The sequence below is a fragment of the Protopterus annectens genome, chromosome 13.part0, assembly GCF_019279795.1.
Source record: "Protopterus annectens isolate FY-2018-M chromosome 13.part0, PAN1.0, whole genome shotgun sequence".
In the NCBI taxonomy this organism is placed as follows: Eukaryota; Metazoa; Chordata; order Ceratodontiformes; family Protopteridae; genus Protopterus; species Protopterus annectens.
Window position 1 is genome coordinate 859,099,357 of NC_056747.1, and position 26,077 is coordinate 859,125,433.

Genomic DNA, 26,077 nt, shown 5'->3' on the forward strand with positions numbered 1-26,077 from the left:
TTATGATCCATTTTGCCCACATAAAATGATGGGCATGCTTGGCATTTAGCTATGTAAACCACTCCTTTAGTATTACAATTAAACTTCCCTTTAATATTGATCTTATATCCGTTAATGTCAATATTACTCCCCACATCCATTATGTGACAATAGGAGCAGTTACCACATTGCATCATGCCTGGACTTCTAATGAACGGATGTTTTTGCTTCTGAAAGATTTGTTTAAAGCTATTCGCTTTCCTCCAAACAATTTTTGGTGTAAAATTGAATGTGGAACCTAAGCTGACATCATCTTTCAATATGGACCAATTTTTGATTATTATTTCTTTTATAAGTACATAATTAGAACAGAAATTAAATATACATGCTGAATTAAACTCCTTATTTGCTGCAGTTAGCAGACTTTGATTAGGTACATGTAAATTTCCTACAACTATTTTATTTTCTAATATAGGTGTGTATAACCCACTCATTCTTTTTGATGTTACTTCAAAAATTATTCCTTCTATAAAATCACGTGGGTATGCTGTATTCAAAAACATCTGTTTTAATGTTGAGCATTCCTCCTAAAAATTTTCATCCATCGTTATCATTCTTGCTGCTTGAACTAATTGGCCTTTCAGCACTGAACGTTTTTGATACAAAGGGTGAGCACTCGAGAAATGCAAGAATTTATTTGAATATGTGGGTTTCCTATACACCCAAGCTTCATATTGTTTTTGTTGAATGTTTTTTGTCAATTGCATATCTAAATATGATATAGATGTAGTATCAAAAGTATATGTGAAATTCAAAAAATCAGTAGTTTGGTTTAACATCATGACTAAATTTTCAGCTGTTTGTGTTGTACCTTCTGTTATTACAAAAATATCATCAATGAATCTCACATAAAACCTTACTACATCTTGAAATAGGGTATCGGGAAATATATATGTACTTTCCCAATATGACATCACCAAATTCGCATAACTTGAACCACATGGTGATCTCATAGCTACCCCTTTCTTTTGTACATAATATTGATTCTCGAAAAGAATAAAATTGTAGGAAAGTATTATATCCAGTAATTCTTGTACTAAGGAAATTTCAGATTCCGGGGCATGTTTTAGGCCCATCCTGGCGGTAACCCATTCTATCCCTTCATTATTTGGGATACTCGTATATAATTCTCTAACATCAGTTGTTAAAAAATTATATTCTTCTTTATATGTGAACATATTCAATCTTTCCAAAAAGGTCCAAGAATCTTTTATGATCCATTCTTCTTTTATTACATATTTTTTAAGAATGGAATCTATAAATTTGGCACATGCGTATGTAGACGAATTCCTTCCATCTACTATTGGTCTAAATGGAGGATTCTGTAAGTTTTTATGAATTTTAGGCACTCCAAACATACAAGGTGCTCTCGGTGCCATCACCATCAAATAATTGCAAATTTGTATGTCAATTCTTTCTTCAATGAACAATTCATTTAATAAACTTTTTATAAATTGGTTAGCCTTATTATATTCATTGAGTGATGTTATTTGATAGACATCTGTTGTTAAAATGTCTCTGATATGTTGTACATAATCTGGCACGTCCATAAAAACCAAACCCCCACCTTTATCTGGATTCATTATTCTAACATTAGCCTTTAATAAACAATCCAGGCTTTCCCTCTCCTCTATATTTAGATTATCAATAAAATTAGAGCTATTTTTACTCAGTTCTCTTAAATCCAATTCACATATTTTTTCAGAAATGAAAAGTGAATTATGTAATGGTGGATTGAAACAACTTGCGACTCTAAACTCATTAATAACATTTCATTGTTCTCCTAATAAATGTTTTAAATTCAATTTTCTGACAAAAAGCTTAAGGTCGCAAATGGTTTCTGCCAAATTCATCCTACATGATGGAACAAAAGTTAAACCTTTAGAAAGTGTATCCAGTAAACATTGTGTGACCTGAAAAGAAGAAAAATTATATACAGTGAAGTCCTTTTTCTTATTTTTTATTAATACAGGTCCAAAAATTTGATCATTCTCATTGGTCATCTCCTGTTGTTCTGTTTTCTCTTCCTGTTCCATTGTTTTTTCCGAGTGTATCTCTGAAAACTCTGATTGTTGTTCTTATTGGATGCTCCATTATTGGCCTCTGTTGATCTAAAATTATTATTGTTATTGTGACCTCTTAAATGTTCACTTCTTCTCACTTGGTTGTCGTCCATCGCAGTATCATCCTATTGTTGTTGTATGGGGGAATGTGTTGTCGGCAAATTGCTGTTATTATTGTTATTTGCCCTTAAATCATCTTCATTTTTGTCACTTATGAAGTCATCCAAAGAAAGTAATTGTTTATTAAGCCATACTTGAGCAGGTGGAGGTAATGGATACGCCAGACCTTTTTCATATTGTACTCTATCTCTTTCCAATTTTTTGATTTTTATTTTTCTCATTTTCTCTGTATGCTGTTCTATACTTTGAAAACACCGCGTGTATTCATATTTATACCTTGAAAAAGCACTGTGCTGTTTAATTATTGTCCAATTTTTCTATTTTTTCTTCTATTTCTTTTATTATCAAAGTATAGTGTTTTATCATGGTCTGCATTAACTGAGATCCTTGCTGATTAAATAGTTTGACTAAGTAAACAAAAAGGCACTAAGGTAACATAACAGGTAACCTCACAAAACCTTTATTAATCCACAATTTGATGAATGAAGAAATAAAAAAACAGCAACTTGAACTGACTAAAAAACAGCAACTTGAACTAAGCGCTTTCACCCTCATGGGCATCTTCAGAGTCAGTTAACTTCAGTAAAACAACCTTTAAATACAGCTATTAATTAGTGCTTGATTAATCAATGATGAAAAAGCAGGAGGGTAGTTAAATTAAACAATTATCCCCTAAAGTTCCTGTTCACCAAATCTTAAAGTCCTGCTCAACAATACCTTGTTTGCTAGAATCTCAAGTAAGTAATAGCTACCCAGAATAAATAAATAGACCAAAATAAAACATCATAAAAAGCAGTGTGTGCAGTAATAAACATTCCATGTAAAACAAAAAACATATCTGTTAAAATATTTAAATTTACATAGTTTTATATTATATACAAGCTGCCTTGTATCTCAAAATACATGCTAGGGATAGTGCATCATTGATACCAGGAGCATTGCTGGCATCAAGTCTCAGTTGCCAAAGACATTCCCTTATTTCCAACATGGTTTTAAAGCCCCCCCCCCAAAAAATCCTTTGTATATAGCCTGTCAATAACAAAAAAAAATAAACTTTTTAAAGTTTGAACAATGATTCGTGTGTACATACAATGAATTAGTGGTTTTCTTGTTTTTTATGTCCCTGTAATGTTCTAATATTCTTTGTCTCAACTTCCTGGTAGTCATACCTATATAGAATGCTGGGCAAGATAAACAAGTGGCAGCATAAATGACCATACTTGTGTTACAGTTGCAGTAACCAGGGCTCTTCAAAGTTCTGTTAAAATTACCTAGACAAACATAGGGACCGTCATTAATAAATTTGCAGGCCTTGCAATTGCCACATTTGGCCATAGTAGCTGGTCTTTGTCCAAAGGATCTAGGGGTCTTCACTAGTAGGTCTTTTAAATTTGAAACTCTACTATTAATAAAAGTGGGACATTTACCAAGTATGTTGTGTAAGTCTGCAGGGATGAGGCTTTCCCAAGCACCGTAAATAACATCTTTAACTTCAGGTGCTAACCTATTGTGTTGTAATACCATTCCTGTTGGCGTATTGTTTCTATCAGGCACATCTTTATGGTTGGTGACTTTGTCACATAACCTGTGTGTGTCATGCAAAATTGGAACAAAGTCAGTAGACCTTCTTCTAAATATTTCATGTTGAAGCGACAAAAGTATATCAATGGGATAACCTCTTTGGACAAATAAGTCCTTCAATATGTCCAGTTCAATTTTGAACCACGGTTATGTGGTACATAAACAAGCAGGGGGTTACACATTCCTACCCCCTCTGCAGACTAGCCGTGGCATTGTGGAACACAGCCTTGAGTTATCAAGTGCACCTACAAGCTCAATTCCTGCCAGTAAAATTGAATACACTGGCAGACGGACTAAGCAGAAACCTAATGGACCCACACAAGTGGAAACTGGAACCAAGGATTTTCAACATATTGACAAGTGAATGGGGGAGCCCAGACATAGATATGCCCCCCCCCCCCAGAACTACCAGTTGGACAAGTTTTGTACAAGGACTCCCCACAAACAAGCCTGGAAAGTGGATGCTCTGTCCTTCAGCTGGAAAAACCCATCAGTCTACACCTTCCCCCCGCTGCCTCTGCTCTCCAATGTTCTACTAAAAGTCAAACAGGACAAACCAAGGATGATCTTGATTGCTCCAGACTGGCCGCGCCAACACTGGTACCCCCTCCTGCGCTGTGTGTCACAGTTATCTCCATGGCACCTGCCTCAGATCCCTTACCTGCTGTCTCAGCAGGAGAACCAAATTCTGCACCCTCAGCCTCCAACACTGAACCTTGCAGCCTGGCTAATCACTTAAATTCACCCTTATTTATTTATTTTTATTTTACATTTGTTAACCGGGATAGTCCGACTTGACACGGGTCCATTTTCAGCGGAGGCCCGGGAAGAAAAGCTCCACACGTGGATAGTTACATAAGAGTTAAACAGTAGCAGTTTTATGCAGTCACATATCGATACCAGTACAGAATTATAGGATTATATGCATACTTGGAATACATACATACTTAAAGTTAACATTGTAGTTTTCTTGTTTGAACTTAGACATTTTTAGTGGTACAAGGCTGAAAAAGGTAGCATTGTCATTCAGTAGTACAATACATATGAGAATGAGATTAAGTCTGAAACGCTGACTATTTTACAGATAGCCAGGTAGTGAAGAGAGTGGTAAGCTGCTTAGTCAAGGTTTGTACAAGGGCGCACAGCCAGTGACTTTTTAGGAATTTTTTGAGAGATGTTTTAAATTGGTTAATAGTCTAGTTTGCTGTAAGTTCGGCAGGGAGCCAATTATTCCAACAGAGTTGCAAAACAATGAATCACCTGCTGAGGTTTTAGATTTAACAGTTTGCCAGTATTTTGTCAGAAGACCGGAGAGTTTTTAGGTTACTGTAAGGGGTAATTATATTTTTGAGTATGGGTGTGCTTTCGGGCTGATGGAGGACTTTGTGGGCTATTATTAATTGATTATACTGGATTTGAGAGGGAAACTCTAGCCAGCTTAGAGATCGTAGGTTAATACAGTGGTGTGTTCTGTATGCGGAGCCTGTGGCAAATCTGGCTATGGTGTTGTAGCAGCTATTGAGTTTATTGAGGTCAGATTTACTCAGGTTTGTGTAGATTAGGGAGGCATAAATCATCCCTCAGCAAACCTGTGATGGATGTCATCTTAGTGAGAGAAGAGGGGAGGTTCTGTGTTATTAATGAGCTGAAATGGCTGAGGCGTGGATTTTAATGGAAGGAAAGGACAGAATCTTTTCCATTTTTCAGCATAAGACTTTCTAGTACTAGGCTTCCTTGCCTCTAAGTACCAGAAAATCTTATGCTGAAAAATGGAAAAGATTCTGTGCCTGGAACCAGTCTCAAGGGATGAGCACAGCAGCGCCCAATTTACCTCAGATTTTGCAATACTTAACTGAGATGCTTCACAAGGTCCTGTCCTTTCCTTCCATTAAAATCCATGCCTCAGCCATTTCAGCTCATTAATAACACAGAACCACCCCTCTTCTCTCATCCTCTGCTCAAGCAGTACCTCAGAGGGGCCAAAAACTTGAGACCACCCAGGAGAGCTCCAAGCCCTGCCTGGGACCTTAACTTTGTATTGGAGAAACTCACTCTACCTCCTTTCGAGCCAGCTGCTACTGCAGACTTAAAATTTCTTTCTTGGAAAACAGCTTTCCTTTTAGCAATCACTTCAGCTAGAAGGATATTTGAATTACAGGCTTTTATGGCAGTGGAGCCTTTCATCATCTTTCATGTGGACAGGGCATCACTCAGGACCAATCCATCCTTCATGCCCAAGGTGGTATCCAGTGTTGCTCTTAATCAGTCCATTCATTTGCCAATCTTCTTTCCCAATCCACAGAACAAATGGGAATGGATTCTGCATTCCTTGGATGTGCACAGACTACTTAGATTCTACTTGGACAGGACTAAACCACAGGGGCAGAGGGGAAGGCTATTTCAAAACAAACCATTTCTAAATGGATAAGTCATTGCATTCATTTCTGCTATAAGCACCATGGAATACCTATCCCCCAGGGGATCAGATCTCATTCCACCAGGGCTGCATCTACCTCTGCAGCCTTTCTCAGAGGTGTTCTACCAGGGACATCCTAGAAGCTGCTACTTGGAGTTCTGTACATACTTTCACCAAGTATTATCATTTGCCAATTTTCTCTAAATCCAGAGCTGGCTTTGCCACTGCTGTCTTGCAGGTCTTTAGTGCTGGCCCTAATGCTATATAAACTCCTCCTCCCAACCATAGCTTTGGGAATCTACCCAAATGTAGTGACTGCAGCAGTGAAACACTAAGCACGTAGTACAGTTGTGTACACTTACCATAAATGTAGATGTTCGAGTGTATTCGTTATTGCAGTCCTGGTTACCCTCCCTCCAGCCCCCTAACTTCTTATGGCTATACATCTACTTTCCTTTACTATGCTTAAAAGCCTTTTTGGTGTATTTGCTTTTTGTTGGAGGTATACCTTTGTGTTTTTTGCTTATTTGCTCCCCATTGGGGGGGCACCTGACATCTGGGGCAAGAAAAACTGATGTAATGACGTCGGCTGCATGTTTTATACCACTGACGACCTGACGTCTTGGAAGAAGAGACAGCAACCGATGCAGGACCCCAGACTTTGTTAATCAGGCCGACTGAGAGCAACTTGCAAGCAGATTACCCAGATGTAATGACTGCAACAGTGGATACACTTGAACATCTACATTTATGGTAAGTGTACACAACTGTACTTCTGTAGTTCGTTTAGAACGCAGCCTGGGATGTTGTCATGTTGCATGGATGCTGTGTTCTTGGCTTTGGAGAGTGTTTTTTACCTGTTCAGACGTGATTACAGGAACTTTGCATTCTTCTGGTATAGAGATGGGCCGTTTGGGGGGTGAGAGAGGGGTAAAGTTATCACTGAACCTATCTGCCAGGATGTTGGCAATATCAGTTGGTTCTGTATATTTAGTGCCATTGTGCTGTAACTCAGAGCAGATCTGAGTGTTGCCATTGAGATTCTTGACATAGTTATAGAATGCTTTGTGGTTGTCTTAAGAATCAGTGGCGATTTTTGTTTTCGTAACTAGCTTTGGAGGATTTTATGAGGTATCTCAGCTTCTTACTGAGGCATACCACAGGGTACCTCCAATCATGGAATTTTACTCTTTTTTGCAACAGTTTCTTTCTTCTGTTGTAGAGTTTGTTTATGGCAGGGGACCACCAGATTGGCTTCCTTTTTTTGGAGGATAGCATCTTGGTCCTGTTAGGGATTGCATGATCCATGTACTCGAGTAAGTGCTTATAAAGTGCATTTGTATAGGATTCGGCAATCATACCTCTATTGTCCCGTCAGCATGGGTGTTGTGAAGTTTGCCACTTCTGCCTTAAGAAGCGTGAAGTTGGCTTTGGAGAATTTTTTACGGTGGTTTCCCTAATTGGGGGGGGGGGGTGAGGGTGGGATGTGGATGTCTAGGGTGATTAGCTTGTGGTCAGATCTGACCAACAAGGAATTGACCTCTGGTGTGGAACACCGGTTCCCCATGTTGGTAATGACTAGGTCTAGGATATTGCTGCCCCTGATGGAGGTGTGGATAAGTTGATTCAAGGCGTTGGAATTTATGAATTCCAGAAAACGTTAAGCACAAGTGTTGGTACGTGAGTAGTTTTCCCAGTTAATGGTGGGGTAGTTGAAATCGCCCATTATTAGGGTGTTGTACCCTAATATTTTCCAGTGTATGAAGAAATGAGGAGTCGGAATCCTGGGGTATGGTGGGGGATCTGTAGCAAGCTACAGTTTGGATTGCGGTCTTGCCTTGAGTTAGTTGCACTTGGATAATCTCGGCTGTATTATGCTGAGCAACTAGCCTGGAGGTATGGATATCCTTAATGAATATGGACACGCCTCCGCCTTTAGTATTTCGGTCAAGGTTAGGTGGCCGAAAGGTGTGGTATGAATTATAGTCTGGTAATGCAGGGGTCCTCTCTGGAGCCTTGAACCAGGTCTGTGTCACTGCACAGATGTCGATGTTCTCCATTTGAAGGAGTGCCTCGAGTGAGTGCATTTTGAGGTTTAGACTTCTAGCATTAAGTAGCATTACCCTCAGATTTTGCTTGCTTGTTCTTGTTACGGTGGTGAATTTGTCATTTGAACCTTGCCTAAAAGAAGGCACTATAGGGGTGGTAAGAGCCTTAGCCAGTATCTGGAATCCCAAGGGCGACAGGTGCAGGCCATCTCTGCCAAAGCATTGAGGGTTTTTGATCATGTCATACCAGGCAGACAGATACTGGATCCCTTTAGAATGACACCAGAAGCTTAGCCAATTGTTGGTCAATCATTTTGTCCTTGTACTGTGGTATCATTCTGGGTGATGGCAGGATGCCACTCAGGGCTAGGATCATACCTGCCTGGGCTACAAGATCGGACAGCTCCCCCAGGTCTCTCCATGTAGTCCAGGGAGGTACATATCAGGTGTGATGATTGCTTGTACATGGTTCAGAACTCTGAGAGTCACTTATTCCCTACAATTTCAGTACTTGTTGCGTTTTCACCTTTGTTTGGACATTCAGAATATTACTGGTGGAATTTCTTCATACCTGACTTTTCTCTTGATGCTGGCAATATAACACTTTTTTTCTCTAGAAAGCTTGCTGGTGGTCCAAGAGTACCTCCGATTAGCACAATTCCATACTGGAAGTCCGATACTACATATTTTTTATCACCATAATTGTGCGTCTAGTTGTGGATTGAATATTTCTCCCTGTATACTTACGAGAACATTCCCAAATCTTAGTTGTCACCTTTGAAATGGCCTTGACCATTGATTTTAATTGTGCATTTTATTCACTTGCTTTATGAAAAGGCTTAGAGAGTCACAGCTGATATGTTATAGTAGCCACACATTACTTACTGAAGAATAAAAACAGATACTGTTGAATGCCTGTGTAAGAAGAGCCACATGTAGATTGTAAATGTTTTTAATCTAGTGGAGCTAGAGGTACTAGCCATTGGCCCAACTGTAGTCTTATCTAAACTGAGGTTTTAGTAGTTACAAGCATGGCACAGTTGCAACTGGAGTGAAAGACATAATATATAGCAAGTATTCCTTGCTATACATATGCTGCATTTTAAGTGTTGTACTTTGTCTTGTGTATATAATGCTTTATCAGGAGCAAATGGAAAATAAGGGAGGGTTTCTGGTAAATTCATAGTATTTACAATTTTTTGTTCAGAATTTTTTGTAACTGGGCAACTTGGCTAACTTAACTATTATTGCTTGTTTAATCAGTGCAAGATGGTCTACAAAAATTACTTTTGCTGGAAGCTTTTAGGTTTTCATTAATTTGCTTTTACTTTTTATATAACTGTATCAGTGTTTTTGTTTTTCTGGAAAATTATCATCACCCCCTCTCATATTTTTATATATAATTTTAATAACCCTAAATTTTAATTTATGCTCCTTACCATTCTCTACTACATGTTTAGCTAATGCATTAGTTGGTACATTTCTCCTGATATCTGATTTATGTTCTATAATACTGTATTTTAATCTTCTGCTACTTAGATTCAAATAGATTCAAATTTAGAATTATTGAAGTTATTTATAAAAATATGAGAGGGGGTGATATTAATAATTTTCTAGAAAATGCTGAATATTCTTGGATTGCGAGACTACAATTAGATGTTTTTCCTGGTATTAATAATAAAGTGAGTATAAAACCTGTTTTTAGTTAAAAAAAAAAAAAACTGCATATACTGCGCTAATAATATCTGTAGTAGTTTAGGGCATTATATTGTGTATACTGTGTATATACATGTTTTACTATTATTTATATTATTTTTTATATACTTGCACTTCGTGTATGTATTTTCTTTTTATATATATTTCTTATGTGTATATATATATATGTGTGTGTGTGTGTGTTTTATTGGTTGGCTATGTCATGTGATTTTATGAACTGTTATTTAAATGAATTGACTGCATCTTTAATTGTTTAAAGCACTGAGGAACGGGGACCCGAAAGCTTTGCTGTCTTAAGTGTTGTATTGCTGCACTAAAGTATGGATACTGAACGTTTCTGTGCTCTCCTTTTTGCTGTTTGACCAAAACATGAATTGACATTTCTTTTTCTTATTGAAGTCTGTGATTGACAGAAGAGTAAGCACATACTTCAGTGAGAATATGTAACTGTGAGGCTTTGTTATATAGTATGTTTCTTATTTACACACTTATACTTGGGTTTACTTATACATTTATTTAAATATTTTGGGCGATGAATTAAAACACTCTTTATGATTTTTAGTTAAATCTTCTAATAGATTTTTCATAATAAATAACAAAATTAATGTGAAAGACTTTTTATAACAGGTATAATTTTTTTACTATTTTTTTACTATATTTCTATTGTGTATTAATTTATTTTTTATTTAGGTATGGACATGTAGAAGGTTTTTAAAACCTGTTTGATTATGTTATACTTGTTGACATATCGTGCTTTAGTTTAAAGCACTTGTAGACATCCCTGACACGTTATGAATTGATGTTACATGTTTCAGCTGATTTTAATTAGGCAGCCGGTAGTATAAATTTGGTTTGGCGCCTTTTCCTGTGTTTGTTTTGCCTCTGATGAAGCTACATGTGTTTTGTAGCGAAAACGCTGTCTTTTTAAAGTTTGAATATTAAACTGCGTTAAGGCTTTGGCTTTGTGGACCTGATTGCATTCTTTTTTCGGTTAACTGTGAGGCTTTGAAAGTTTCTCCTTCACCCCAAGATGACAGGGTTAGCACATAAGTAAGGTGTTTGTTTCCTACCTCACCTTACTGTTGTGTGCCAACACGAACACTAACCCTTTCCTTAACATTAGCACTTCTAACAGGTGATCTTGGGTTTAAGCTGGGTTTTATAATATATGACTTTTTAGCTGGATAGAATTATTCAGTTGTTTTGTGATTCAACAGTAGTAGTAGTAGTTGATGTTTTGTGCATTTATTTTGATCATTTGAGGTTCATTTTTTCATGTATTACGTATTTCTTGACCTCATTTTCACTCACACACACACACACACACACACACACACACACGCAGACACACAGACATACATGTGTATATATACAGATATGAAGTGTCGCATATATAGTATGTACATGAATTTATACATACAGAGAGGTGTGGAATTTATACATACAGAGAGGTGTGGATTCCTATTAAATGATTGAATGTTCAGATAAGCAAACAGAATTTTGAGCTGGGAACATCAAAAACCTGGAACAGTGATTGAAACCACATCTCGCACAACGCCCGTTTTTTTTTCTGAGGCAAACCCCCTTGCACCCCCACACCCCCTGCTGACCAGCTGCTGGATCGCACAACAATGGAGTAAGGGCAAATTTCTTTGCCCTGCTGCACCAAGATCCCACACACAATGCTGGTGGCCAAAACACCATTGAAGACAGTGTTCTGCCTTTTTAATTTCTCCAAGTCTTTTGGGTTTCTAATACCATGATGGGAATGAACCACATTCCTAAGTCAAGGTATGATTAAAGTTCATGAAGTTAGTATTGTTTCGATCTTTGATGTTTGCCAGAAGTGCTCTTCACAGCACCCGCAGTGTGCCCAGTAATGACTCCTCCTGCAGGTCGTACAGAGTTGCATGCATCGGTAATATGTCTAAATACAGTTGTAGATTCTTTATTATAAGACCTGTTGCTCCTATTTCTACAAATGGAACTGTCTGGGTATCATTCTTCCACATTGCCCTCATTTTTGCCTGCAAATCCCAGTACTTTGACTTTGTGTCTCTCTGTATGCAAGACACTGTAGTCAATGGGTGTAGTGATTTCAGTAATCAGTGCTGCTTTTGTCTTCTTTTCATGCTGTTGTATCTGGTTTTCTTGCATCTATTTTTTTAACTGTTGGCAATGGATAATCCCATGTGATATAAACTTCATCATTTTCTGTGATGCTTTGTGGCTCATGTTTCCAGTGTTTTTCAGCTATTTCAGTATTATAATGTTTGCATAATCCCAATGCAGCAATCTTGCTATGTTATTATGACTTACAGTTCTCCTGCCATAAGTACGTCACAGCCAGCAACGAGGTGTGTGACCGTTTCCAATTCTGTTTTATAAAACCTACATTTGTCTGTTTCTCCCACATGTTCAGTGGACTTGGTGGACAACGTACATGTTAGTTTGCAGTCTTGGACCGCCAGTATTAACCTTTCATCTTTTGGTTTGAATTTGCCTCTCCTTAACAATTTCTGCATTTGATCCTGTTGATCTTGATCAACATGAGGTTGTTCCAGTTGTTTTCTATACTTGGAACTATATTTATGCATTTTCCGCATTTCTTGCCTTCTCTTCTGATCATCATCATCCGCAACCCCCTTTTTCCCATTTTCCACATGGGTCTGGGTGTCGTGTTAACTCTCACCATCTCTCATGATTCGGTGCCACACTCCTGCCTTCTTCAAAACTCATGTCTGTCACAGGTCTTCTTCCACACAATCCGTCCACCTATTTGCTGGGCATCCTTGTTTCCTCTTACCTTCTTCCCGTCTTTCCCAAATCTTCTTCACCAGATTGTCTTCTGCTTTTCTGCACGTGTCCGAAACACAGTAATCTGTTCTCTTTGCTGTTTTCTTCAATTGGAGCTACTTTGGCTTCTGCTGTTATGTCCTCATTTCTCCATCTGTCCCACAGTGTGCATCCTACAACCCTTTTTAGGCACTTCATCTCCGTCACCTCTAGCTTCTTCGTCTGCTCTGCCTTTACTGCCCAGGTTTCTGTACCATACAGTAGTACTGGTCCCACCCCTGTCTTGTACACCTTAATTTTCAGCTTCTTTGGCATTCTTCTGTCATTCACTACACTTGATGCTCTATGCCAGTTGGCTGCAGCCTCTCTGATTCTAGCTTTGACCTCTTCATTCAGACTTCCCTTCTCCTCAACCACCCCCTCCCAGATACTTGAAGCTATTTACCTGTTCCACCGTCTTCCCTTCTGTCTCAGTTTTCAGCTTCTTCTGATTTCCTCTATTTGCTGCCATTACCACTGTCTTATCTGTGCTTAGTTTCATCCCATGTGCCTTCAGTTTTGCATTCCATTCCCCTATGCTTTGCTGAAGTTCTTGCTCAGAGTCTGCATACCTTATATTTTTTTGTTTTTGTTTTTTGGCACATTCAGTTTGCTGCCTGATTTTTATCTGCTTCTAATTTTATTTCCATTCCCACTTGACGCCGATATGCTTCTGCTAGACTAAGTAGGGAAGTCATCTTAGATTTATTCTCCTCATGTTTCAAAACTTTCACTATGTTCGGGTCTTATGAGGTCAGCAGATGTGTGCAGTCCCACGATTGCAAATGTATACATGTAATCAGTTTCAAAGAGGCCTATACCTCTTTCGGAATAGGGAATATATAATCTTGGTAGGCACTGATTTTTATAAATCATTTAATGAGCATGAAGCATCCTTCTTGTTTTCTTGTTTAATCTATCCAACACCTTTTTGGGGCAGTAATCACTCCAAAACTGTAAGTTAGGACAGTAAGAGCAAATTGGTTTATAGAGATGTCAACGCTGTTTTCAGGATTAATTTAAGACTTCTAAAATATTACTGAGTTCTATTTGCATTTGTTCATGTTTTATTGTTGATCCTTCATCAATTCCCAGATATTTGTACAATCCCTCTTGCTTGAGTTCTTTTATATCACATTCTTGTCCCAAACTGGTGTTTTCTTAGTGTTGCAGTTTTCCTGCTTTAAGGGCTGCTTTTGCACATTTATCAAGACCAAATTACATTCTTGCATCATCTGAAAAAGTTTTGACTACTTGAGTTGTGCTTTCAGTTATTCATCTGATGAGCTATACAGATGTTCTTCGTGTTTCACTGTTGCAGTCATTACATTTGGGTAATCCTGCTGACAGGTTGCCCTCAGTCGGCCTGAATTCCAAAGTCTTGGGTCCTGCGTCGGCCGCTGTCGCCCCTTCCCTGACGTCAGGTCGTCAGTGGTATAAAAGAAGCACCCGATGCCGTTTTCTTCAGTCTTTCTTGCCGCGCGGTGCCCGAAGCAGAAGCAGTTCGCAAGTGCCGGCCGATTCCCGAGATTTTTGTGTTAGAGTTTCAGACCCGAAGTCTTCAATAAAGCTAAGTACCCTGTTGGGGAAACTTTTTTCTTGCTCCAGACTGATGTCAGAAAAAGTTAATAAATGTATTTCTTGTGGAAAGCAAGTACCTCATAAGGATTTTCATTCTTAATGTATTCCTTGCCTAGGCCACGATCACAACGTTTCTGGTTGTCGGTTTTGTGCTAGATTTAACCAACGCACTATTAAGCGTCGGTATGATTTTGCTTTAAACTATTTTGGACGCCGGTTTAATTATCCAGAAATGTCGTCGGATAGCCATCCGACTACCGGAGTTCACAAAAAATGCAAAGAAAAGGAGAGAGAGAAACAGCTGAGGTCCAAAACTGACGACTATGCTTTTCCTATGCCAATCACCGGTTCTCAGTGAGGCGCTTTTGCAGCCCCTGTTGCCCGCTACTTTAGAGTCGCAGGCTGCAACAGACTCCCACTTGGAGTCGGCGCTATGCCACTGGAAACTCAAGGTATTGGAGCCTCGGACACTATTCCCTCAGATGGGTCTGGAGCCGCTGAGCAGGCACCGGCTTCTGAGGGTGTATTCAGACCTAAACATCTTTACATTAAACTGACTTCAGCTTTAAAGGCAAAGACTAAAGCACCTTATAAAGCAAAGAAACAAACTCCTTGATCAGGGGTTCCCATCCCCCTACAGGTAAGAGGGCTAGGCAAGAGACTGACTATGAATCTTCAGATCAGGTTTCTATTTCGTCTAATTCCGCTTCTGATCAGGAATATTCTCTTCCCCCCCTATAAGGATTCTGGTGCTGAAGAATCCATACCTTCATCTTATCCTCCAGAAGACTATTCTTTTGGGGAAACTTTGCATACCATGAGGGAGCATTTCCACTGGGAGAGCCAAGATTTTTCAGAATCTAAAAAGAGGCTCTGGGATTTCCTTTTAATACCTCAGCATAGGCCTCTGGCCATTCCACCTGTTAGACATTGTAGATGTGTTTTCGGAGTCTAGTCTGACCTCTGACTCCTTACCTCCAGCTCCTGTTAAGCCTGACAGATATTACAGGGTTCGCGACTCTCACAAATTCCTTTTTAAAAACCCTGCTGCAGACCCAGAAACTATTTCACAGGGTCCCAAAGGGGTTAAGGCTTCCGCTGCAAAAAACCCTACTCCCTCTGACAGGGATTCTAAGGCACTGCATAGATGGGGAAAAAAGGTTTACACATCTGCTACCTTGGCTATAAGGGCCTTAAACTGTCAGTTTCATATGCTCAAATATCAGCAACATGTCATGGCATTGCTTAAACAGAAAATGTTGTTAAACTCTGAATGTGCAGAAAGCAAGGAAATGTAGGATTTATTGCATGCAGCTGAACAAGTTGGAAAGCATACTTTGCAATGTGGTTTTGATTCTTTGGAGCCCTCCTGCAGGGCCGCAGTTACGGGTTCAGTAATTAGAAGGCATGCTTGGTTAAAGGAACAAAATCTGCCTGATCATGTTAAAGTAAAATTATTAGATGCACCTTTACAGCATAATACTTTGCTTGGTGTTAAGGCAGAAGAGGTGTTAAAGAAAATGGAGGACAAAGCTAAATCTATACAAACTGTCAAAGACTTTTTACAAGTACAGCCACCTAGGTTTAGTAGACACTGGCCTACAAAGAATTGGTCCTTTCCTGTGTCAGACAGACCTCAAAGGGGCAGATCCAGATGCCCTAGAGGCAGATCCCATTTGCAAGGTTCATACAGGTCAAAGCAATGGGGTGCTTCTACCTCCAAAGTTGGAGAAGACAAATCACAACTATACAGGAAACGGTCCCAATGACTTCCCCCTGCCTGCACCAAGCACTTATGTCCTGGCAGCACCCTTAGGGGGAAAATGAGCACTTTTTTTTCACAAAATTGGTACATTATAACCCAGGACCAGTGGGTTATAAATATAGTGTCACAAGGCTACAAGTTCCACTTCCATACCCTGCCAAAGGCAAACGGCTGGCCAGATCTCCCAAAAAATCAATGGGCAGAGGCGCAAAAACAAATCTCATCCCTCATGGACATGGGGGCCATTAACAAGTACCAGAGCAAGAGCAGGGACAAGGATTTTACTTGACTGTTCTTGGTACCCAGAAAGGACAAGGCCTGGAGACCAATACTGGACCTATCTGTTTTGAACACATTCCTGAATGTACCAAAATTAAAAATATTGACTTTGCAGCAACTTCTGCCCATGCTGGGCAGGAATGCTTGGCTTGTGACTTTAGACCTAAAAGAGGCATACCTGCATGTCCCAATCAGACAATCATGCAGAAGATACCTCAGATTCAAGGCTGGCTCAATGTATTACCAATTCTCTGCACTGCCCTTTGGCTTATCTACTGCGCCCAGGGTCTTTACAAAGTGCCTGGCACCAGTAATTGCATTCTACAGACAGAGGAATACAAATATATCCTTACTTGGATGACTGTCTAATTCAAGCAGAGAACAAGGACATACTTCTACAGCATCTGGCATTTGTGAAAAGACTTCTAACATGCCTAGGGTACACAGTCAATGAAAAGAAATCAAAATTAGTACCCTCTCAAGAGGTAATATTCCTGGGTGCAAGCTTAAATACAACTGCCCAGATGGCTTATCTCACGCCAGACAAACAAAGGCAACTGGCTACCTATTTCAAAAGGTTGGCAACAAAGGCCCAGTTATCTGCAAGAAAAATTCTGCAGGCTTTGGGCTTCATGGCATCCTGCATCCTACTAATTCCGTATGCAATACTGCATATGAGGAAACTTCAATGGTACCTAAAAAGTGTTTGGACTCAACATTGCCACAGCCTGGAAACCATTATTACTCTCATTCCCTGCCTGCAACAGGAGTTTCGATGGTGGGCGAAGGCTTGTCACCAGAACAAGGGACAGCCATTCACATTACCCCCAGCCAGGCAGATACTAACAACGGATGCGTCAGATTATGCCTGGGGGGCCCACATGGCAGGAAGATGCATTCAGGGCACATGGTCCTCAAACCAAATGCATCTACATATCAATCAAAAGGAGATGCTAGCTGTTCAAAATGCCCTGACAGCCTTCAAGGACCTACTTCATCCGGGACAACTACTGATAAGTTCAGACAACACCATGGTCATGTGGTATATAAACAAGCAGGGGGGCACACATTTTTACCCCCTTTGCAGACTAACCATGACTTTGTGGGACACAGCATTGACTTACCAAGTACATCTGCAGGCACAGTTCCTGCCAGGAAAGGAAAACACTCTGGCAGACGAACTAAGCAGAAACCTCATGGATCCCCACGAGTGGCAGCTGGATCCACAAGTCTTCAGCATGATAAGGAAATGGGGACTTTGGAATCCTCTACAAAGGAAAGATGAGAAGTCTTTACACTTTGTTATTTTCTGGGAGCCAAATTATAACCATGACCCGATCTGTTAAACAGAAAGCTCAGTGGATCGATGGCAAGACAAAAAAGCAGTGGTGACAGTCACCCTGGAATATCCCCCTTTGAATTTGTATCCCTGGAATAATTTGTCCTTTATCATGGCTTAACTGCAGAATAGTTTGCCTCTGTTCTATGGTTGCTGTGATGTAGTTTCAGTGTAGGGTGTATCTTATGCATTTTAAACGCTCTTTTATCCATGAATGTAGGAGTCAGGTACTTTTTTGTAATCTATCCATACGATACTAAGATTCTTCCACTTTTTACAGTTCTCCACTATTTAATTTAGCAAAAAATGATCCTTTATTCTATAGGACTTTCTTTTATTACCATTTTGTTCTGTTGCCATAATTGAGTTTTCTTCTAAATGACTTTAAACTCTGTCTGCCTCAATTCCGGTGTATAGTTTATATGTTGTCGGAAGGCAAGTTATTGGCTTATAGTTTTTAGGGTAGCTTGCGGATTTGCTCTTAACTAGGAGCATTATTTTTCCTGTTTTTAGCCAGGTGGGTGACTGTTCAGGGTGCACATATAAATAGTTCTTGCTCATGGCTAAATCTTCATGCAAGGATGCTAATACTTTTAGCCTGGGATTTTCCAGTTAGAGGCTTTTCTTAACTTTGTTTCAATCTCTCTAGACGTTACTTCATCCCATTTCATGTCCTGTACATTGGAACTTCTTTTTTTTACTTCTATCCTTTTAGCTTCTTATGTTCCACAGGATCTTCATATATATTTCTCCAAAATGTATCTATTTCTTCTTTTTATGGTGATCTTTCAATTCCTTTTACCATGTTTCCCAATTCTCTATAAAAAAAATTTTGGGTAATTAATAAATTGCTTATTTTGTACTTTTCCTTTTTATTTGTCTACATATCTTCTAAGTTTTTCTGCCTGTGCTGATATTTTTAGTTTATTTGTGATAGTGCATGATTTGTTAGAATACTGTGCATTGCTTTTATCACATCTATCTTTCTGAGCATTTTGTTAATTTGTTCCCTCTTTTATACTCTTCTAACCGTGACACTTCTTGTCTTAATTGCTTTATAGTTTTCTCTATTCGATACTTCCATGATGGGATTCGATTTCTCTCCGTCCTTTCTCTTACTACCCTGTGTTCTTGTGGTAGGACTTTTATCAGTTATTAAATTTGGCTGCACAGTAATGTATCCTGATTGTTTGTTAGATTGCATGAATCTCTCTGTAGACAGTCCGAATTCCTGTGTTCATTTGTTTTATCAAACTTCTAACTTTTGGGGTTTTATTGACCTTCTGCAGTCTAAAATCCGCTGTGGTACAGCGGTAGCGTTGTTACCTCAGAACAATAGGTTCTCCTGTTTGATTCTTGGCAGGAGTGCCTTTTGTGTGGAGTCTGCATGTCCTTCCCGCGGTCGAGTGGCCTGCGAAAGACATGTGTAAATGGGCGTGCCTTCGCTGAAGGTTGGGCGTCGGGCTGGCAACTTGGCACCATAAAAATCGACTGCCAATCATTAGCGGACCGGAGTTCCGCTGTGGCGACCCCTAACCGGGAAAAGCCAAAAAAGACAAACAATTTACCTTCTGCAGTCTGTTTCTTTCATTGATCTTAGTATGTCTATCCATCTCTATTAAATCAAGCAACTTTTCTCTTGGATCATTTCCTTCTAAACTGAGAACACATTCTTTGTTCTCCATTTCCTGCAGCCTTTCTGTAGAAAGTTCCAGAGCATCTTCCTGTGCCACATTCTCTTCACTTTCTCCCTATGTCATATGTTGCCCTTTCATATCGGAACTCACTAGCCTATCTCTCTACAAAATTGGCTATGTCAGAATTGCCACAGTTTCCAGTGCTTTCTCTTGCTGTATAGCTTCAACTGAACATTTGTACTGGTTTCCTATGGGAGGCTCCAAAGTATCTTCAAATGTCAACCGATTGGATGCTTCCTGCTCCACTGGTTTCTCCTTAATTTGGGAGTCCATTGCTGTGTTCTATTGTGTTATCAGAGTTAAATTTTCTACACTAAACCCTTCACTTTCCAGGTAATCCATAGGCTCAGTTTCTGTTTCTTTAACTTTTCCATTATTAATCCTCTCCTACTTTTCCTCCTGGTTTTCCTTTTTTTCGTATTGTAAAATTTTCCATATCTTGATGTCTTTGCTTGTATTTCTCTTCAAATATCTTTGGTGCTGCTGTTTTTGCATTTATTAGTTTTGCTTTCTCCTTTGCATAAATACTGCACCATATTCAATCTCTTTTCTTTCCCATGTCCATATTTCTTCTTCAGATGTCTCCTGCTCCTCTTGTTTCTCTCTACTTTGGGGACTAGTTGTTCCATCATGCTGTGATATATTGTAACCTGTGTTAGACTTTCTACACTGAATCCTTCACATCGCAAATCCTTCACATCGCAAATATTCCATAACTCAGCTTCTAATTTTTCAACTTCTACTTGACTAATCTTCTGTTTGACATTCCCTCTTTGTGATCTTATTTTTTTTTATTGTGAAATTTTCCTGAATGCCTTTGCTTGTATTTCACTTTGATTATCTTTGTAGCTGTCTTTTTTTGTGTTGATTAATTTGGCTTTCTCCTTTGCATAAGCATTGCAACATATCGGATCTCTCTTTCCCCATGTCTATATTTCTTTTTTATACCCTTCAAAAATGTCTACATTTTGTACTTCAAATATTTGCACTTCAATCTCTTCTTTTTCCAAATGGCACAAGGTTTCTCTGTCTATATAATGTTTCTCATTCTGTTATTTGAGTGATCTGATGTGTCTTCTGTCCATTCCTTACTCGATCTCGGATCCATCTTTGGCCACTCAAGACTTCACGCCCCTCTCCCCATTACCTCAGATGTCATTTGCTGCTCTTTTGAGACAGATGCAAATCTCCTTTCTCAGGTGTGTGTGCGCATGTGGGTGCGCGTGTGCATGTGTGTGTGCGTGTGTGTGTGCACGTTCGCATGTGCGCGCGCGCATGTGTGTGTACGTGCATGTGCGTGCGTGTGTGCGTTCGTGCATGTGTGTGTGCATGTGTGCGTGTGTGTGCATGTGTGTGTGTGCGTGCATGCGTGTGTGTGTGCGTGCGTGTGTGCATATGTATGCACAGAAATATAGATTCACACTCAGGTTTAAAAAAAATGTGTGGGCCATGGCCATAGGATACCCAACTTGGGCTCACTCATAGGGCTCCAATATCGTTAGAGCCAGGTGGATCCTGGAGCTGCAACTTTGGCAACCAGGTCTGAGGGAATGGGTTTAATGCAGAAGGTTTCAGAGCCATCCCTTCCTGTCCGAGCATCAGTGCTGTGTAGCTTGATGCCAGAATGCACTACAAAACCGAGCCAAGAGGAGTTCTGGGTTTTGCCTGCAGAGGTTGCTTTGGATCGCACCAGACAAATCTTGAAATCACTTTCGGCTTCATCTTTCAAGTCTGTTGAGAGTGCACTCTCTCAATTGGATGACCAGACTTCTGTTTCTGGCTTAGCTCCGCCTGTCCCCCACATAACACCCTTGGGTCCTTCTCTGGTACACTTAACGATATCTGGGTCTGTCGAGTCTCGAGACAGTCCATATAGGGGACTTGCATATCTTTTTCGAATCTTCTCTGGAATTACTCCACTGGGGGAGGCACCTCAGCTGCTTATGTGTTAAAGGAAGCACTTACACTCCCACCAGGAGTCTCTCACAGAGAACATGGATCTCTCTGATGGGGAAGTCTCCCCGAACCCCCTTGAGGATGTGTCATTCAGGGAAATTCTTGAACTTCTGAGACAGAAAGGTGGGTGTCCACTGATGCCTGCTCCCTAGAACAGTTAGTGCTTCTCGAGGCCTTCAGGTCTGGCTTGGCTATACTTTGGATGATTCCTATCTCCCTCCCATTGAGATGGTGGATCTCATCTCTAAGCAGGTTTGGAAAGAGATAGATGTGCTGATCCAGTTCCCTGTAAACCTGACAAGTACTTGGTCTCTCTGAAAGATCGGCTGCCCCTGCACCTCAAAGCCTGGATGTCCATCACAAGCGACAAATGGGTGGAGAGGATAACCAGAGGCTGTTACATTCTCTTTTTGTGCCTTCCCAAAACTCAGAAAGGTATCAAATGTTCCACCCTTTCAAAGAGCAGTAGCACTCAAAGAAACACAAAAGCTGCTAAAGAAGCGAGTCATCCAAGAGGTCCCACCAGACCATCTAAGATCCGGAACTTGCTCAAGATTCATTTTAGGGCCAAAAAAGACTATAGACTTCAAGCTAAATTTGGACCTCAGCCACCTCAACCAGTATGTCATGCAGTCAAGGTTCTGGATGGTCATGGTTCAGTCTATTTTCACACTACTGAGAGTGAATGATTAGATGTGCTCCATAGACCTACAGGATGTGTACTACCATATCAAGATGGATAGGCGATCCAGAAGGTTTTTCCACTTCTGGGTTGGAGCCAATCACTTCTAGTTCAGACCCCTGCCCTTAGGCCTCACCACAGCCCCGTGTATGTTCACTAAATTCATGGTAGTGGTAGCAGGGTACCTCAGGCTGCAAAGGTTCTGGGTGTTCCCATATCTCATTTCTGCCTCTACCAGAATCTACTTATCCTTGGAAGAGATTACCTGCTCCAAATTTGTTCACTGTTGGTCATCACAGTAAACCAGGATAAGTCCAAATTCCGTCCTGTACAAGTGATATTGTAGGAGCACACTTGGACACAATTCATCAGATAGCAAAACTTCCTCAGAGCAGGTTATCCACCCTTAACAATCATGCTCAAGTTGTTCTTTCATTTCAAAAACAAATGGTGCGAATAGTTCGTTTGCTGAGTTTGATGGCTGTATCCATCACTACAGTCCCTCTCCTCAGATACCACATGAGACTACTCCAGTGGATCCTAGCAATGCAGTGATCCATCTGGTGCCAACTAATGTCTGCCCAAGTACGTCTTATGAATATTTGCAGGACTCTCATTCTCTGGTGGCTCAAATCCTGTATTGTACTGCAAGGTCACCTGTTTGTCTTTCCCCAGCTCATTAAGCTTCAAGGTGCAGATGCCCCGTTGCACTGAAGCAAAGTAAACAATTTGTTAAGGATTCAGAGCAATTATCAGGTTCTGAAATTTCATGCGAGCAAGTTACAGTTTGGTGGGGGGGGGGCTTTTATACAGGGCGCAAATAGCCTACAACAGTCCTTTGCTTGAGACAGCCATCTTGGAACTGATCAGTAAATAGGAGGTTCAAGGCCTTTTGGCCTTTAAGACACTCAACTTCTGTTGTCCCATGTTAAACGTTACATTTACTGAGCACTTGTTTAAAAGTTTTTCTAAAGGTTATAAATCTGTCACAGTTCTTTTGTTTGTGGAGAGCTTAAGAATATTGATTCATGCAAGACAAGATAGGCTTGAAGTTGAGAGGGTATTTTATAACCTGGAAAACAAGCACTAATCTTTATTAACTGATTGCTCTGTTTAAAATGGCATTGTAATTTTTTTTTAATTTGTATTGTAGCCTTCTTGTTTTGTAACTGGAGTATTTCACTCTGAGTACTTTATTACAAGGACCCATAAAATTCCATTACAGCCGAGTGACGTCTCCAGGCGTTTCTGCAGTTGCTGCCTACTGCGCCTCTAGGCGTCAAATATTGCCTGTTCATATTTTTATTAATAATTCCAAAACCATGCTACATACAAGGTATCAGAATATTTTATCTTGAAGCATACATGATGGCAAACACAACTGTATTGCTATATGGCCTCTGTCAATGACTGTTTGTTAGAACTCTAAGGTAATAACTTCATTTTTAAAGGATGAAGCCACACCCACTGGAAGTTAAAGGTGCACACTCCAAAGGGCTGTACTGGTGGAGCTAACAGTTTGTCAGTTTGCATTTACAGTATAGGTGGCATGCATAGTGACAGTAGAGTGTTACAGAGCATGCTGGAAGAGGTCTGGGAGTAGAATTAAGAATATTGTGTGCACTTTATACCCTCTTTGAAAGAAAGTGAGATGTGTTGTCATAGAGACCTTATAGGGACATTATGGTGGTCATAGAGTTTACAAGGCGAGCAGTCTTTCCAAGTGAAAATTTGCTCCTAGGCTATGGAGCACGACATAGATCTGTTTGAGAGTGGTGGTTTTGATTTGTGTACATTTTAAAGAAGTTATGTAGTTTAAGTGGTAGTAATAGACATAATCTGGTATTTTTGTGGAGAAGACCGTACAAAAAAATGAAGGGTTGCAGTTCCATTCACACGAAAACCGTGAAACTACTGCTCATTATTGGGAATGTGAGCACCCCTTTGTGTGGCTGTTTTTTGATTTGCAGTTCAGCAGTGTCAGCTTGCCAAAATTCCAGTTGACTAGTTACACCATTGTTAAATGTACAGAGTTCAATCTTATCTTTGGGGTGTGTGAAGGCGATTCCCCTTACCTCTGAGGCTGAATGACCTCAGAACTGGTGCACAGAATTCATGGAGTATAGGGGGCATGGCCTCTACGCCCAGCATGGGACCGCACTATGGCTTGCCTCTTTCAAAAATATTTGCGTTGAAGTAACAAACATATCACACCTGTTTTGTGTTTCAGTGAGTGACTGTCATCAAATTGCCCATCAGCAGTATGATAGGAATCTTTTATTATTGTTGTAGTTGTTGATACTAATATAGGGCACCAAACTCGAAGGTGATGCATGCCCAGGTAAAAGTTTGCATCTGAAAAAATTCTTCTGTATTAACTGCATTACTAGTAAAGTCCTGTTTTACAGCTGTATTCTGGTGAACAGATTAAACTCTATATTTCCACATAGAATGCAGCCAAAACCCTGATCATTCTCTTGTAATGTAGGTGCAAAAGTGTATGAACATTTAAAGCAGGCCCGTGAAGAGGCTCGTTTGAAGCGCACAGTGCTGTCCGAGGTGCTCGACTACATCCATGATAGTGCTGCATGCCAGCAGTGGTTGCACAGACAAGCAGCTATGTAAGTTTTCTGTTCGTTTCCTCCCATTCTGTCTGCAAAGCACAGGCAGTTTTTTTTATTTGTTTTTTTTTAATTGTCCCAGTGGTGCAACTTTTATTCAAGGAGGCTTTCCTATACATTGCACACTAAGTATTCAGTGTAGTTGGATATCCACCAGTATGTAGATGCTCTCCAGGTTCTCAGTGTGATGCAGGCATTGTTCTTTTAGCAATTTTTAAAAATTTTGGCCATCTCATCCCCCAAACACACAGGTAAATTTTCCTTTTTCTGGCACTAGAGCTAACCTGGTTTTACCAAAAAACAGATACTGTGTTTTAACCTGTTTTGTATACTTGATCTGTCAGTGCTTAAAACAGAAGTTTGTGTGTGAATTTTAAAGCCTTTTTTATGGCAAAGCAAGTATATTGCAATTATTACACCACTCAGTCAAGTCCAAATATGAAAATTATACATGGAACCTTCTAAGTGAACCACACGGTAGATTGCAAAACCGTGTACATGAAGTAGTGAAATACATTTTGGCATTTAGTTCCTCTATTTGGAGATGGCCCACATGATTTGCTTGAAGTTCTCTTCTGTAAGTAAAGATTACTGGATTTGAACTGCTTTTTTTGTTTTGTTTTTATCCATTCTGCTGAACCATACATGCATATTAAAGCTGTACTCATTGCACATTTCTTTTCTGATCTTTTCTTAATGTATATTTTCACAAACCTAAACTTCAACCTGTGCTTTGTTGTGCATAAGAGGTTAGTAACTTCAACTTTGAGGATCCTGTTGACCAAAAACTTAAGCTGGCTTTGAAGTAACTTTTTTGAGCAGCAAAAGCTACCGGACTACTTTTGTTCAGTTGCCTTTCTCTAGTGCATTTTAAAAGCATTCGGTGGTAGATCATTTTGTTAATTATGAAAATTGTAAATTAATGTGCCTTTTACCTATTTTGTTTTCTTGTCTGACTCACAATTGCCCAACAGGTTTGGGAGAAAAGGGATTGTACCAAAGGAGCAAGTGGGGAAATGGGTGTGTTGCAGGGGTACCTGTTTTTGAACTGAAAACAGTTTCATAGAAAGATTTCTTTTTTTCATGCCCTATCATTTTTGTCAATATTTAGTTTTCTCGAAGACTGAATGTATGTATGTAACTTCGGGAAACTTTTTTTACAGTAAAGATTGTGTGTCTGTTTTGTTCTGTTCTCAATGTTTTAGGTTGTGCTAAAGAGCTACTGCAGTTATATTTTGTGTTTGCGATCACATCATATGTTTAGGGCTTTTAGTGAAGATTCTTTGCCATTTCTTGTGTGGCCATGGTATTTAGTAAATCGGTTGTGAGGAAAAAAAAC

At 39.8% G+C, this 26,077-nt stretch overlaps 1 protein-coding gene across 1 annotated transcript in view; it reads left to right on the forward strand.

Annotated features, from left to right (window-relative positions):
• The window catches only part of TADA2A (transcriptional adaptor 2A), a 461,073-nt gene that overhangs the window by 264,821 nt on the left and 170,175 nt on the right, over window positions 1-26,077 (forward strand). Inside the window, exon 13 of the mRNA XM_044054901.1 lies at window positions 24,606-24,738. Coding sequence (XP_043910836.1) covers window positions 24,606-24,738 — 133 coding nt within the window. The remainder of the gene's footprint in view (window positions 1-24,605; window positions 24,739-26,077) is intronic.